Source organism: Acyrthosiphon pisum, chromosome X (assembly GCF_005508785.2).
Source record: "Acyrthosiphon pisum isolate AL4f chromosome X, pea_aphid_22Mar2018_4r6ur, whole genome shotgun sequence".
In the NCBI taxonomy this organism is placed as follows: Eukaryota; Metazoa; Arthropoda; class Insecta; order Hemiptera; family Aphididae; genus Acyrthosiphon; species Acyrthosiphon pisum.
The window spans coordinates 73,059,967-73,078,377 of NC_042493.1; the positions used below are offsets into that span (position 1 = coordinate 73,059,967).

Sequence of the window (18,411 nt, forward strand, 5' to 3'; positions counted from 1 at the left end):
TTAAAAATCAGTAAATATAAAAAAAAAAAAAAACCATGGCAAGGATCTTTTTAACTGCGATACTGTGAGTAAAAAAAAAAATAAAGAAATAATAATAATAACAAAAAAAAATTGAATCATATCTCGACTACACTCCGTACTAATTAATAAGTATGTATTTCTTTCTTATCTATTTTTTTTTTTCCATTATTATTTCTTTCTGTATAATTAAGAATCGTAAATCTGTAGTATTGTATTAATATAATATTAATATCGTAGTTAACATTAGCATTGATGTATAATTGAATGTAAACATACACACTTATATATACATAAAATTAGTAATTCGTTAAGTATCAGCCGAATAGCTAAATAGTTAATGAGGGAGAAAGGGGAAAACAGTTCGGATAGGTCATCCCCAAATTCAGATAACGAATCAGGTGACCCAATAACACCGCCAAGTCCTACCCCTCGTGTAAGTTTACCAGTAGGATTCTCAAATCCAGAAAATCCGAAATCCGAACGTTCTATTGGGAATATCAGTACTGATAACATCTTCATCAGAACTGGCGTACTAATAGACCATAACTCAGAGTTAATACATAACGTCTCCGTAACTTTGGAGGAAGTAGATACAGTTTTGGGGGAAGCAGAAAATCAACTCAACCGTAATATCCTAGACCAATCCATTGAAGAAAATCTTTTAAATCAGAATTTACACTCCTCTCCTCTTAACTCTAGTGACCAAACCATGAATCCAGAAACTCAAGGAGCAGTTCAAACAACGGGTGTTACCAGTAACAATCAACAAAGCATCATGGCAAATTCTGAAGGACAATCAAATGCAGACACTCAAGCGAAATCAAATTCTCAAGTAACTGAAGAAAATCCAGATCAATCTGGTGTACGATATTCATTCGAACCCAGAGGAGATACAATAGGACTGGAGGCTGCTCTAAAACTCTTGCCAGGCTCGTTCAGTGGAGACAAGCATGAGGAATTAGAGATATTCTTGGAAAAATGCGAGTTTGCGTTAGCATGCGCACATGACCATGTACAGGCTCGACTACTCCAAAGAATAGAAGTTAGACTGACAGGGAAAGCCCGTCAGGCGGTCAAGTTTAAGGAAATAAAACTTTGGGCTGAACTAAAGGAAGCGTTGAAATCTGCATTGGAACCGCAGAGGACCACTACATATCTATTCTCAGAGTTGTATTCAACAAGACAGAAAATCTGAGAAGACGTAACAAACTACGTAAATAGGATTGAGCAACTCCAAACACTCATAATAGAGCAAGAGACAAGTGGGCACAGTTGGGAGGTAGCTCAAGCGCTAGGAATGAGGATCAAGAAGCAAAGCATCCAAGTATTCGTAGAGGGACTAGGACCTCTAAAAGACTTCATAAAGGCAAAGAATCCATTAACGTTAGACAGGGCCATACAAACAGCAAGGGAAGAAAAACAGGTCAGAAACTCACAAGAAGCGACAAAGAAGTTATAGGAGCGCCACACCAACCCATGAAGAAACCTACTTGTTTCCACTGTAATAAAGTTGGTAATATGGCAAAGGATTGCAGGAACAAACCGACAACGTCAAACTCAAGACCTTCTTCCACAACAGCACCAATTAGGAAAATTGAATGTAACTATTGCAAAAAGCCAGGGCATCTGCTGAAAGATTGCCGTAAAAGGAATTACGTGAACTCCAAAAAGGAAGGCAACCAGCAGCAAAACCAGCAGCAAAACCAGCAGCAACCGGCCGCTAGTGGTGGGCGCCCGGTGAGCGAGTTAAAAAAACACCGGCAACAACAAATCCTCTACTTCAAAGCAGAATTAGATCGAGAACATTTAATCTGCCACATTGAACAGACCATCATCAAAAGTCGAAGCTACTATTAGACTCTGGGAGTGAGCTTAATCTAATAAAAATATCTTCTCTCGCAGATCAGACGATCGTGTATGAAGATGTCATCTATCATCTGAAAGGCATTAATGACCAGATAGTACACACACTGGGACAAACACAATTGGAACTATTTATCGAGGATAAAATTATAGTTGCAATGTTCCAAGTAGTTCATTCTGCATTCCCAATCCCAAACGATGGTATCCTTGGACGGCCATTTATGGTGGAAAACAAAATCATTCTGAATTATCAGACTAATTAGGTCATCATTCCTGACGGGGCTGAAATAGTGCTACAATTCCGCACTGAAACCCTCGTAGGAATAGAAGCAGGGAATCACGCAGAAGACGAAATCATCATCATTGAAAGTCAAGAAATCACGAAATCAGTCATGTGCAGTAACGCTGTAACCAGAGTACAAAACAAAAGGGTGTTAGCCACACTCATCAACCCAACCGAAGAAACGATAAAGCTAAAGACGCCCAATTTAAAGGAACTGGTCCATGAGGAGTTCAGGGAAGCTCTATTCCATTCGGTACAAGTCACGGATCGACAAGAAGAACCTCATGCAAACAGTAGTCGACTGAAACGATTGGAAGAAGCACTTAGAACCGATCATCTAAATTCGGAAGAAAAAGGATCAATAGTGGCCATCTGTCAAGATTACTCGGACATATTCTTTTTAGAAGAAGATCGGGTGTCGGCGACTACAGCGGTGACACACGGGATCAAAACCTCAGAAGCGGTATCGCCAATTCACGTGAAGCCCTACCGTTTACCACAAAGGCATAGACAGGAAATTACGGACCAAATGGAGGCCCTCGAACGGGAAGGTGTGATTACAGCTAGTGAATCACTTTGGAACACTCCACTCCTAGTAGTCCCGAAGAAACCCGACGTCAATGGCCAAGTTAAATACCGTGTCTGCGTGGATTTTCACCGACTGAATGAGGTCACGATAGGGGATGCATTCTCACTTCCAAACATCGTGGATATTTTGGACCAACTAGGGAGGTCAAAATATTACAGTACCTTGGATTTAGCTCATGGGTACCACCAAATTCCGATGGATCCCTCCGACCGTAGCAAAACGGCGTTCTCTACAGACCGGGGACATTTCGAATTTGAACGAATACCATTTGGTTTGAAGGGAACTCCAGGGACCTTCCAGAGGCTATTGAATAAAGTATTAATCTGTATAAATGGAATCAAAGTATTCGTATATCTAGATGATATCATTATCTATGCAAAAGATTTAAATGATCATTCATACAAAATCACCGAGATTTTTCAGACTCCGCAAATACAATCTCAAACTTCAATCACTGAAGTGCGAATTTCTCCGAAAAGAAGTTAATTATCTCGGACATCAAATCACCGAGAAGGAGCTAACCAGTATAGTGTGGGGAATTAAGATGTATAGACCTTATCTATTCGGGCAAAAGTTCAATATAATTACCGATCATCGAGCACTAGTATGGTTTTTTAATATTACCGATCCAGGATCAAGACTCACTCGTTGGCGCCTCAAGCTGGAAGAGTATCAGTATACTATTCATTTCAAACCAGAAATGAACAATACAAACGCTGACGCACTGAGTCGTATTTAAAAGTCGTAATTACGAGAGCTCAAACCTCATCGAGTCATTACAACCAGTCAAAACCTCCAGAAACTCAAGAAACCTCTTTGAAATCAGTAGATAACGAACACCCAGACCTAGAATCGAATGGGGAAAGTGATACTGGTTATCAAGCATTCCTGAAAGCAGATGAAACTAAACTGGGTCCTACGAAGAACATTGCCGATCGAACAGGAGATCTGTTTTCCGCAGATGCTGAAATCTCATTAGCTCATTGTGTATCAGCAGATGTTAAAGCAAGGAAAGGAATTGCATTCGAATTCCGAAACCGATTTGGAAAAGTTAATGAACTTCGTCGACAAAAATGTCAAATAACAGAGATTGCAACAATCAATGTGAGCAATCATCAGGTGTTTTATATAATCACAAAATAATTTTTCTGGCAGAAAACAAGTTATGAAATCCTCTTCCAATGTCTACAGAATCTCAAGTCAATCTGTGTCAACTACAAGGTTACACACCTCGCTTGTCCACGTCTAGGCTGTGACCTGGATGGACTGAAGTGGGAAGTCGTACGAAATATGTTGAGGTATATCTTCCGTGACTCTTCTGTGTATATTCAGATATACACCCGCGATGAGTTAACGACAGATAACAAACAACAGATCATCAAGGAATTTCATGAAAATCCACTTGGTGGACATCAAGGTGTTACGCGCACATACAATAAAATTACCCAACAATGGCAGGGCATGAGAGCACAAATCCGGAAATACATAAAGAAATGTCCTGCATGTTAAATCAACAAAACTCCAAACCAGACCATAAAAGAACCTATGGTGATAACAACTACTGCTTTGAAACCATTCGAAAAAGTATTCATGGACATTTTAGGGCCGCTCAACAAGTATTACCACGGGAATTCGTATATTTTAACTTTGATCGATGATTTTTCGAAGTTCACTTGGGCGTGTGCCATGAAGGATCATGAAGCAAACACCGTCGCACAGCATTTTGTCACTCAGTTTGTATGTCTGCATGGACTCTTTAGTGATGGACTGTGGAACTGAATTCCTTAGTAAGGTTTTCAAAGAAGTATGCAAACTCTTAAATATCTCTCAAATATCAACTACTCCGTATCATCCTCAGAGTAACGGTAGTTTAGAGAGAAGTCATAGAACCCTTGGTGAATATTTGCGAAACTACTCCGGAAAAAATCCGCAAAACTGGGATGTACATGTTCCTTATGCAATGTACTGTCATAATTCTTCAGTACACACTTCCACAGGGTTTCAACCACATGAAGTTGTGTATGGATATCCGTTATCAATATCAAATTCGCTAAGTCGTAAGCCAGAACACCTTCCTGGAGCACACTGCAATATTGACAGTTTTTCTAAACCAATTCGCTTGGGAAACTCAAAACCTCCAATCCATTGTCAACTTGGCATTAAATGGATTGATGCATATAAATGTCTACCCCCCATCTCAATTGATTCATGAACTTAAACAAATACAACTGACATTACCGTCTACGCTAGAGCTACCTATAACTGAATCTCACTTATCTATTCCTGAATTATTCCGAACATCCAAGTTAAGCGTAGTGTACATCCAACAGAATCTCGTATTTGTGACCCCTATACCCTTATTGTCAAATCTTCGGTTTAACCTGTTTCATAATAATCCACTTCCGATACCTACAAATAAAGGTAATATATTAATCATTGAACCACAGGCTCAGTACTTGGCAATAAGCGATACTAACGAATATCATTTTAGTCTAACCGACGATCAGTATGAAAAATGTGAAACATTGTTTTCTTTTAAGTTATGTGTAAATCCTGAGGCTATTAGTAAATCTAAACACCAGGAAAATTGTGAGGTATCTTTGTACGATTTCCCGTATCAAACGATACGAGCGTGTAACTTCAAATATATGAACCTAAATACTACAATCAGGCATAAGCTGTATCAGCAAAACGCGTGGTTATATTATTGCATTTCGCAAGCAGTAACAGTAACATGCGCACAAAACTCTAGCAGAACCCTACTCACGGGTACAGGAAAAATTCAAATTTCCGATAATTGCGTTATTTATACAGAAAATCTGATCTTAACACCATCGAGAACCATATCATCAGAAATTCATAGAGATTTCGTTCCAGAAAATCCGAACCTGCACGCAATATTAAAAATGCCAGAAATAATTAACAGCCCTGAACCCGAGCAAATAGATACAAATAAATATTTTAAAAATTTTAATCAGTTTGCTGAAGATGCTAAAAAACTGAAAGAATTATCTAAAATGTACAACGATACCAAAATATTTGTAAATCCGGACCATCATTTTATTATATTTTATATTATAATCATCTTAATAATAGTTGTAAGTCAGTACATATTGATTAAATATAAGTGTAATCTACCCCGACTCTACAGACCGGAAGTAGCAGAGTGTGTGCAACCTATACACTCCCCTACAAATTCTAAAAGTTTCAGAGCATCGGAACTCACGGATGAGGTGAAACACGCTGGTCATTAGACCCCTATGCTTCATGTAGTCCGGGGGGTGTTGTGAACCCCTGTCTGTAAGCTATACGCAGTATGAGATATAGTAATAGTATAATATAGTATAGTGTGTAAGCATATTAATGTGTGAACAGACAGAGTCACACGGTCTTAAGGAATTCGCTGTGTGAACAGTTTTGAGCCCGAGCGAGCCCCTACCGTGTCTCGCTGTCTGTGTAATATTCAGTGTAGTCCTGGCAGACCATCGAGAAGAGCCTATGTTGTTTTCTTAAGTACATTTTTGTGTAATGTTCAATGGCAACCCTAAGTATAAACAAAAAAATATTCGATTTTCAAGAGCTAAGACGATGTTCATGTATAGCAAATCTACTGATGTATATTTTATTGAAATCGGTCCATGATTATTGAGATTAGCTGTTAATAAAAAACGAATTCCACAATTATATTATATAGATATAGAATATGAATTTCAGAAGATGTGATGATCTCAACTTTACAAAGGATAAATTGCTTTATTTTTTTTTTTTAATGAGATAGAAAACAGAGTTGTCACATAAATATCAAAATGCTAGTGAAAATATTAAAATTAAAATTGTAATATTGTCTGCAAAATAGGTACCTAACATGCTGTGTGAATTTTTCATTAAATATAATGGGTACTAAAAATTAATAATTTTGAGGATATCATGGAAAAACAAAATATAAATTATTTACAATATAATAAAACCATGATTATAAAAAAATCTATAACCGTGAATAGAACTCAAAATTATAAGTTACAGTAACTATAGAGACTATACAATTTAAAAGTAATTAAGTATAGTCAATTTTAAAATTACCTAACTTATTAAATGTAATTGGGTAACACTAACGATATTAAAATTGTTAGTAAATAATATTTATAGTTATATAAACAAAATATGTGGGAAGAATATTTTATCAAGTATTCGTGTATAAATAATAAATATATAAAATGCACATAAAATATATTATGTATTCTGATATTATAATAAAATATTTTAAAAATTATCCACAGATAATTCAATTAATGTGTTTTCTTGGTTTAAATAATAAATATGTATTTTAAACTGGTCCGTTGCTGTACTTATCGATTCTTAAAAAAAAAATGTTATTGTATAAATTATAGTCAGTTTATCGTAAGTATGTTTGCATTATAATACTGTTCAACTGACAACTGCACCCGAAGAGAAAAAAATAACCATTTATTTCACGAGTTTCAATAACATGACTAGGTAACTGATAATCCGGTATCAAACTATATTGTTCACTTATCCGGTGTTAACAATACTGGAGAGTGGTGCTGTTACTGTTTAAATACAATCGGCTTACAAAATAATCGAATGTGAGTAGGTACTTAGAGAATTATTTAATTGCTTAAATAATCTACAAAAAGGTCGTTATTTTTTAACTGTGTAAATCATTGTTTTCAACTTGCGTTTTTTAAAATAAATTATTTTCTTAGAATTCTGTTAAAAATTAAAAATAGAATAGTAATATTAAATTAAATTATTGATTGAATTCTATATGCCTTATAATATATTTAAAGTGTGTAAATATGTTGTTTTAAATCAATTTGGGTGAGATAATATTGTATACTACGATGGCTAAGGCGCAAAACATCGTAAAACAACAATAAAAAAATAAATGTATTTCTTATCTACTGGTTCAAATGTATATTAAATAAGAGACTAGAGCTATTAGTTGTTAAAATGTTGTTATGAAAAATAACGAAAAAAAGTAATTGATTTACGAGTTGATTCCTTTTTGACGATTTTTCAATGATTGTTTCCAAGGTACTGATTTCACATTATCAGTTTATTCAATCATAGCATTGCAGGGTTGAAATCCACCTTATAATGTCTAACATGAACAAAAACAGATTTTTTTTATTTGTATTACATTTAAAACTAAATCTAATGTAATAATAATTGGACTTTTTTTTAGGTTTAAACTAAATGACGATCGTATCATGATTGCATAATATCTATACTTAATACTCATTGACATTTGCATTGGAACGGAGCGTCAGGGGCGACGTTCCGGATCGTAAAATAATTAAAATGTACGTATTTTGCAGGTAATTACATTCCTATATTTTGGTATAAAATATATAAATATACATATAATATAAGAGCCGAGTTAAGCGTCGGCTTGTTCCGACCAGACTTGGCAAAAGTGAGTCGGAACAGTCGGTGGTGCTTGGAGTTAGTCGGGCCAAGGCCGGATTCTAAAATATACACATAAATGTTCCGTAACGGCATACAAGATAATTTCATTATTTGATTCGTTCATTATAACAGTGTCATCTGCAAAACTAATAATTTTTCCTGGTATTTTTGGTAATTGGAGTAAGCCGTTAACATACGAATTAATATTAAATCAAATTAGAGTACAATACCTTTTGAGAATTTTGCGATGCGATGATGTTATTTATTCCAAATGTTTGTGTCTTATTTATTAAATACACTTCAATTAGTTTTTATGTAATTTATCTAATACATATTTATAATTGTTTAAATAGAGTGCTACGTACGTTACTCCAGCCCCTTCCCTCCATTTCGAATCTCAGTCAAAACAGTCAAAACAGTCGAACGCTTTTTGGAAATCAAAGAAATCGCAATAAATTTATTATTTTTCATACAATCCATCGTAAGTGAACACTTGCTCTCAAAAACTAAATTGAAAAGGTGAATAATACAGTGTGTCCTGTCTTATATGTACCACTAAATATCTTAGCCCGATGGCACTAGACTAGATGGTACACATTTTAGAAATTTTCAAATACTTAACTTCTTTGGTTCGATGCGCAGTACAACTTAATTATTTCTGAATAGCGACCCTTATTTTTTGACACCAGATATGGATAGATAATTTTTTTCCAGCACATTTTGATCCATTAACCATTATCCTAAACCTAAAATTGACACATTTACAGGATAATAGAGTTTTGAAAATTGAAAATAATTCAATTTTTTGAAAAGCATGATACAATTGTTTTGAGTGGAATTTTTTTATGAATAAGTACATGGAAATATACATGAATACATAATAAATAAATAATAATAAAACAAAAAGTAAATTACTTTGTATTATCTAATTTGTATATAAGTACATTTGTTTACCTAATAAAATTTTCAAAATTTTCCTTGTTAATTTCAAACATATTTCCAGTCATCGAGTTTTTCTCTGTGCGTAGCTGCCAAAATTATTTTCAATTTTCAAAACTCTAAAAGCCTATAACTTGGTCAGTTTTGGGTTTAGGATTATGGTCAGTGGATCAAAATGTACTAGAAAAAAATGACTTACCCATATCTGGTGTTAAAAATAATGGTTGCTATTTAAAAAAAATTAAGTTGTATTGCGCATGCGTGAACCAAAAGAGTTAAAAATTTTAAATTTCCCTTAAATGTGCACTTTAGTACCACCTATCTATCACTGCAAACCGTTTTTAAATCTAAGGCCATCGGTGCTGAGATATTCAGTGGTACATATAAGACGGTACACACTGTATATATGCATATAAAAGCATCACACAACGAGACAGCAAAGACATCAAACATTTTTACTAATGATAACGTTAGAGATATAGGTCAGAAATGTCAACATTAGTTTTGGCCACCCACTTTTAAAAGAGGATTGATTTAAATAAGAAAGAGAAACAAGTAATAAAAAGTTTCCAAAATTATATTGAAAATAATTTCAAGTGGGTTACAAAGCGAATATTATGCTGAATTTTTTTATATTTTAAGTTATATGATATTTAACATGGTCTAATATGCCCAATTGGAAATTTAAATTAATTGGATAGCAAAAAATTGATTTTTTGATAAATCATTTTGTGTTTAAATATGAAAAAAATTTGTTTAATCAACCAGCTAAGTTTTTTAATAAATTATATTGTTTCCTATTATGGAAAAATAATTTTAAAAGTTTTATCAATAGACTTTGCTCTTCTAATTTTTACCCCTTATCGTCAACAATTCTGTATATTTTTTTGTTCTTAGTCTTGTTTACCACTGTCATAAATATAGTAACACCATCTGATTTATTAATAGAATCTTTAAATATAAGGTGTGGTATCGTTCAGTTAATAAATTAGTTTCCTGAACAAGCCAAGTTTCACTTAGTTCAATTTTTATATCAAACAATTCACTAAAAGTTTTTAAGAAACAAACAGGTTAATAAAAATTATATTTTATAGGTACTTTTTATGATTGTACAAAATATAAATATCTCACAGTTAAGTAAATGTATAGAAAATAAGTTTTATGTTTCTAAAGAATTAACTTTATTTATATTAAAAACATCGGAAAAAAATATTAATACGTTTAGTATTCATCATTGCATAATATAGAACACTACTAAAAAATATCAGTATTATGAATACGTTGGGTAATCAAATATTGCTCTGATTTCTAATTGGGAACATATTTACATCAATTTTAACAAATATTTTTCCTTTCGTACAAATTTAAATTTACCAGATTTTCCAAGTAGTATAGCTATACAAAAAGAGTTTCCTGTTTGATGCCGTTAAGTAGTCATTGATGGAAATATTTCCACCTGGAAAGATAGCACAAGTGTCAGTAACATGGAGGATTTTCCTTGATCCATCGCAATTAATTGTTGTTATGAATTATAATGTCAGTGAACTGGACAACAATAGTTGTACAGCTCCCATTTTTTTAAATGTCTTCTATTAACATTACATATTATTTCGTTCTTGATAAAATTTAATTTTAAGAGCTTTCCAAAAAACCAGAAAATATGTATTAAATTTACATGGTTAGAAATAGGAATTTCTTTAATTTCAATATAATCAAATCATTTCATCATTTTTTTAATAAGCATTTAAAGTTCAAATCTTGACAAAATACTCAAACATGACGAAAATGTGCATATCTATTGTTCTGAGTTGGAAATTCATAAAAAATTTTTTTTTTAAATCAAAGATTTTAAAATGTAATACAAAATTCCTCATAAGTTAGTCTACCTTTATCAAAAAAAAAAGTCAAATCTTATTCTTATGAGCGTTTGAAATTCATATTTTTATAACGTTGGATATTCATTTGATTTTCTATACACCATAACATTTTGAAAATATTTTGACTCTTTTTGAGCAGTTTACGGACATTTTCAGTTTGAAATTTTTAGTTATTTTTTTCTATAATTGTCAATAAAATCTTATTTGTTGAGTAAAAAGGTTTTTTTTTTTTTTATTATTATTTTACAAATGCACATACACAATCTATACATTTTGCATACTAAACGTATAAGATAAGAGTTTAAAAAAAAACATGTATTGTTTGAAGAAGAAGCCACTCATTAGTGACACTTACTTACTTGACGTTATATTTAGGGTAATTAAGGAATATTTAATTTAAATGGTCACGACACCATTTCCTTTTAAGTCTACGTTGTGGATTTCCAGGGAGTGAGAAGGTATATGTAGCTCTTTTATTAGTGGGTTAGGGTGATTTTCAAATCTGTTGAAAAAACGTTTGTAAAATAGTTTCACTTCAGTTACAACAGGTGGAATACCTAGATCTTGGTGGAGAGTTAAATTAGAGACGTAGAAAGGAGCGTTAGTGATTTTTCTAAGGGTAATGTTCTGAAAGACTTGAATTTTGTTTGTATTTGATATTTTGGCCGATCCCCAGAGTTGTAACCCGTATGTCCATATTGGCTTTAGGAGAGTTTTATATACAAGTAGTTTTGTTTTTAAGCTAGTAAATTTATTTTTTGTTAATATTGTTTTTAGCGATCTAGATCGAACGTTAAGGATCAATCTCTTAGCTCTTATATGTTTGTTCCACGTCGAGTAAAAAGGTTGAAAATATAATACAAGGTGTACAATATTACAATATTACAGTGGTTGGGATTTGTAGTTAACATGAAAAGGCAGGATATGTCCTAGCATAAAACAACTAAAGGAAACCTAATGGCCTTAAAAAAAATGTTTTTATATATAATTGCAATTGTTTAGAGCATATTATAGTAAGTATTTAGAGTCCCGAATAAAAATGTTACTAGATTTATATTGGATTATAATATAAAAGTAAATACAATAACTTACATAAAATTATTTTCATTTTTTTGATATTAAATAAATAAAAATATGACTTTAAACTGCTAAAAAGTTTAAAGCTAATATATCATTTTTAAAACTTGTAGACCTCTGAAAAATAAAAATAGGAAATAATGCATGCAAATTAAGTGGTATGAATCATAATATATTATAATATTATATAATAAAATTTGATACCCCAAGAAAAGTTAATAATATTATCATGAATTTAAAAAACCACTTTTTACACTTTATGATATATCTAAGAAAAAATGTAATAACATGTTTGTACTATTCGATGATATAATAATCGAATAGTGTTCCTAATATCAATGTACTATAATACTGTATTATTGTAATTTTATATAATTTTATGAATTATACAATAATTAAAATACGTTCAAAAATAATTTAGTTAATAATACATAATATTAAGATATGTAATGCGTGAATAAAATTACAAATGTTTTAACCATATCAATAAAATGTAATCATTCTGATTGATAAATTTTTTACAACATTCAGAAAAAAAAATACATGTTGTAATTCTCTATGCTCCACACTAAATCGTAAAAACTATAAGTATAAGGGTACAAAAACCTTTTATTTTTATCACCTTACACCAAGTTATTTTACAAAAATCTCGATAACACTCCAGTATAATGTTGTGTTTGGTCAAATGGTATTAGGATAAAAAAATCTATATGGCCGGTCGTTGAAGACTATACATACCCTTTTAACACATTTTACAGCCCGTAAGAAGTGTTGTCTATAACGAATTTCATAAAAATGCATATAAAAAAAAAAAAAACGGTTTGACTTTTCAATAATATAAAATAGAATTTTGTGTAGCCCTTTTCGCTGTTATACCTAGCATGAAATTGGTTGGAACGCAATCTACTATCTATAGATAAACCTAACCTATCTATTTGTATATTATTATATATAAAAATGATAGCAGTGAGTTTGTTTGATAGGAAGTACTCGGTTATCTTGGAAACCACAAAATCTATCGATGTCATATTCACATATTATTATAAGGTATGATAGGTGGTTCCATCGGTGTTTTAATTGGTTAAGTGCTGTGCTGACAGGGAAACAATACCTCCAGATAATTATACGCCCCGAGAGTATGATTTTCCTAGGTGAAGAGTACCCCCGGTACAAATTTACTATGATATTAATTATACCTCCAGTATAATATTCCTAGGATATCTGTACCTCTAAAATGCCATACGGGGGTGTATCGTGTATGGATATCCTAGGATATTCGTAAATACATTTTTGGACTGTACAATACTTTCTTGGTCAGTTAGTACAATATACATACACAATATACTATTTTTTTATTGTTTATTTATTAAAGATTTACCGTCTTCAACATCTAAAGTTATTATTGGACAACATTTTTTTTAGATGTATTTGGAGACCTTTGTCCCATTTATAATGACGTGATCATCTCACAGGTAACCCTGTCAAATGTCTGATCGCTTTGGGTTAAATATCAGCATCTTGGGTTTGCGCATCTTCTTTTGACTCGTTGCAGTAGGTTTAACGATTATTATGCGAGATAATTTTACATATATGTAAGCAAACTCACTATTTAACTGTCCCGTGGATCCTCAAGGGATGCAAACAATGATAACTTTTATAGAGATAAAATATTGTAAATTCTTATTGTCATATTATACATCAACGTGATAATGATAAAATAGGCTTGAGTTATACTCACACAGCCAAGTAAAAATTTAAAAAAACACTATATTTATGTTGTGATGTTATTTTTATAATATCAAATAGTATAATATAAGAATAACAATTAGTACGTTTCCATATATATTACTAAAAATTAAACTGTGCATAACAAGACCTATTTAAAAATATTCATTAAAAATAAATGTCGAAGAAAAAAAAGAAAATTACGTTAAATCGCTAAAATGTGAAAAATATTATGAAGCCCATATAAAAAAAATCCGTTAAAAAATCAACTAACTGTCGAATGAACATACTGGTCCAGTACAAATTAAGTTCCACTATTGCATCAACATGTAAAAACTACGGTTAGTGCGTGGTAAAATTAGTCTGTTACTCTATTGTAATACTTTAACAAAATCATTTTATCAATATTATAAATGTATGGCTGATCTCACGCACTTTTTTGCCCGTAAAAAAATGTATGATTGTTCAACTCCTTTTGGGTGCAACTCAGCCTCCATGGTAAGCAAATTTGACTACGTCCAATCACGGACAATGTGCGACAACGTATCAAGTTGGCAATGTGCGAACATTTGATTAGATTTTATGCATTTTATCCATGCTTTCACCTGATCTGTCAATAATTTTAACCAATGGCAACCAAATAGGAAGTACTAATTTTTTCTGATAATTTCTCTTATAACCAATAGCAACCATTTATAAACAAAAATGTCCACCTTAGAACTCAAAATCCCCATTTGAGCACCTTTCCATGTTGGACCTAGGATGGTGAAAAATAATTTACGACCTATTCTCATACCTACCAAATTTACCTACAAAAAAATTTCATTAAAATCAGTCAAGCTGTTTTGGAGGAGTTCAACCACTTACACCGTGATACAGGATTTGTATATATTAGATAACTTTATATTATTCCAAAAAACAAATATGATTATTATAAATCGACATAGTTATTTAAATTGAATTCGAAATTCTCAAGACAAGATTTGTATGACAACTGTGAAAGGCACTTGTCCATGTATTCGTGCATTTATTTAGAGAACTATTGAAATATTTATCCAAGAAAATATAACTAGGTGCAAACATTAACAAAAAAGTAAAAAAAAAAAAACAATTATCTAGCTATTACGGTACTTTTGTCTCGGTAAAAGCCCGCAGGCTTTTAGAATATAATCTAAATGCTGCATTATAATGTGTACGGCCATTAGGAGACCAACGTAACCTCAGCTTAGTCCTTCACATTTAAACACACACGGATTTAAACTACAAGTTCTCCCATTCACACAACAACTTTTTGGTCCACTAATTATAAATGATTAAATCTCACTAAAACTCTTGATTAACCGTGACCCATTCAAATGCGCATTCCAAATAAGGCAAATAATTATGTACCTAAGAAAAAAGGTGACCAGAGCGGTCATACAGCAGAGCGCTGTATTATTATAATACCTAGTCGAGAGTATCACGTCATTGAGCAAGCCACTGTAAAGGATGGCGTTAAATTTGAATTCGATGAAAAATACATTACATACGAAAAGTAATTCTGATTGAAGCATTCTATCGGCCTATTAATTTTACTAGGTATATTTTATTATATATTTATTATACCACTATATAATAGTAGCAAATTTATTTTACTACTCATAATACGGTACAATGAATTAGTCGATACCATAATAATATATTTTTGCTATTACATTTTGGGAAAATACCAACTTACGGTAACACAAGGTTTGAATAGCTTCGTTATATAAATAGGTAACTATTAAATAGCTTAAAATTAATCTAAATGTTTTAAGCATTAGGTATCTACATCGGGTATATAATGATGTTAAACAAACACAATTTTCAAGGCCACACAAATAATATTTTTTCATTACATCGATATAATTAGAATCAGTAATTCGTATAAACATTTAATTTCATCCAAGTTTGAAATTCAAATGTCTAAAATTGATACCCATTATAATTATAAGAATAATAGTTTTAAAAAAATAAGTATGTTAATATGTATTTAAGCATATTGAAATATAATGATTAAGTACGTAATGATCTTGGGTTTTTTTTATTTTTTTGTAACTCCTGCGCTGCTGTCTAAATGAACATGGGTCTCGGATCCAACCATTTCTGGCTTCCCAAAAGCTAAATGTGTCCACATTGTACTTTGGTATATAAAAGTAACCTCAGATGAGCTAGTGTGTTTCACAATTTTCTCAACAATATTACAACGTTTTAAAAGTATCTGTTAAACGTCTCTATGTCGAATCCTATATACGTTGGTAAAGTTTGGTTATTGAAAGTTAGGTTAAAACGATATTTGACTTTATATTTCAAACCACAAGTATCCGCAATATGACAATCAATTGTACACGATAGCTAAGGGTTGATATTGAAAAGATAATTGAAGTTTCTATTAATGCTTTTAAGTATGGTAACATTGATTGACGAAATTAATTGAGGTGAAATACAACTTCTTAAACTTTCTACAATAAGCAGGTATAGTGTATGATTTGGTTTTTTTTTTTTCTAATTTTAACGATGTACTTCATTAAATTTTTTTTAGTATTTGTATTTCTTTCTATTTTATTTGTTTTCTATATTTTTACGGTTTAATTTTTTACGATATTTGACTATGTACTCTGTACATACTTCAACAGAAAACACAAATATATTTTCTTGAGTGGAATTCTATAAAACGCTGTATGGTCTCCGGTTCATGCTGGACCCATAGATCGTAAAATACTACGGTTATTTCGTGACTCGAAGACTGACGCTCTTAGTATACCACAACCATACTTGATAATATAGCATTATATAGAAGAAATTCAAGTAAAATCGTTCTTGTGAGCAAAAAAGTCTGTTGATTTCTACACGTTATTCACGCCACCCGAAACCGCGTTGCAATCGATCTGTGACGATATGTGTAATTACTAGTACGGTCTCATCGTCAGAAATAAACCGTACAAAATGAAGTTTTTGATGGGTTTTTTTTTCTGTTTCAGCTTCCAAACCAACATTAAAATACAAGTTCATCGGCCATTTGTTGAAACCCGGTCCGGACGTTTCTCTCAAGTGCATTGCGTTCGGCACACCAACTCCTCACATCACCTGGAAGTTCGACGGTAACGATGTCTCTCTCTCACAGATGTAAGCAACATAATAATATTATAATTGTCTAACTCGATAATGTTCTGAATACATCTCACCGATAATTGCATGCACGGGGCGAATCACGTGATAAATTTACGTTATTGAACATTACAGGCATACAACATTTGTACTTGAATGTGACATTGTAAATTATCACGTGATACGCTCTGTACGAATGAATACATTATGTTATTGGGTGCTTATATTGTATCGCATGGAACCGTGGTACACTGGTACTTAGTATAGTTAACGGGAATTTGATTACGATATTTTTTGTACAGGCGGATATCGGTTAGTCAGTATGTGACAGAAATCGGAGATGTCGTCAGTCATTTCAACATCACCAAAGTCCAAGTGGAAGACGGTGGTCTGTACGAATGCATTGTTTCAAATCGAGCAGGCCAAGTGTCGCATTCAGCGAAAATACAAGTTTATGGTTCGTATACTTAAATAATTTATATTTATTACTTGTGGATATCATGCAACTATAATAGTTAAAAATCAAAAATCAAACTATTGTATTGGAAAACTGCAAGATTATAAACTTTTGCGATTTTATTTCAGTTGAAAATAAATGAAAACTATTTAACGTAATTATTGTAAAACCGACACATAATTTGTACCACACAGAAATCCAAATTGTAATATAATTTTAATTAAAAAATATATAGGCATGCAAATATTCTTCATAAAGTTAGTATGGAAACTGTTTGATAATGGTTCGAGTCAGTAACAGCATATAGTAATTTCCATTACCTTACTGTAACAATGCAAATATAACAAAAGTGCACTGAGTTGGAATTTATTTCTCTGCGAATACATGTTTCCATCTACTTATCAGGTCTGTGTGTGAAGTTATTTGATTCAAAATTACAATGAAAATTAATAAGTTGTAATACCTATAATATATTATGATATATATTAAAATATATTTAAAAAATATTCCTTTATCATGGTTAAATCTGGAAATAGAAGTTGATCTATGAACGTAATAACGTGTGGGATATGCACAAATTAATGCACCCATAGAAGTCATAAAAATAGAAACTAAAACTTGCAACTCCATTGCATACGGCCAAAGTTATGTATGCTAAAAACATACGTGTTGCGCTAATGCAATATGACGTATAATCAAAGAAAATAAATCACTTGTCATAAATTTATATTTTATAAACATAACTATTTATTTTCATTATTATAATATTATGTATAACTTCACATACGTACACTTATAGAATTATAAAAGTATGTGTTTTTATGAACTCATTAAAATAAAATGTCATATAAAAATAATATTGTATTACTTATGTAATATTATTTTAAATTATATATTATTATGAAATTACGACAGTCCGTTCAGAGTTACAGTAATTATTAAATAGGTTACAAGACCCTTTTAGATTTGTTAATTATTATTTTGGCACCCATATTTTAAGTTAAAACACATTTAATAATCAAAT

The 18,411-nt window shown here is 31.8% G+C and overlaps 1 protein-coding gene across 1 annotated transcript in view; it reads left to right on the forward strand.

The window, feature by feature from the left end:
- LOC100570276 (Down syndrome cell adhesion molecule-like protein Dscam2) overlaps nucleotides 1-18,411 on the forward strand; it is a 143,211-nt gene that overhangs the window by 74,983 nt on the left and 49,817 nt on the right. Inside the window, exons 3-4 of the mRNA XM_029489031.1 lie at nucleotides 16,804-16,948; nucleotides 17,233-17,387. Of these exons, the coding sequence (XP_029344891.1) occupies nucleotides 16,804-16,948; nucleotides 17,233-17,387 (300 nt within the window). The remainder of the gene's footprint in view (nucleotides 1-16,803; nucleotides 16,949-17,232; nucleotides 17,388-18,411) is intronic.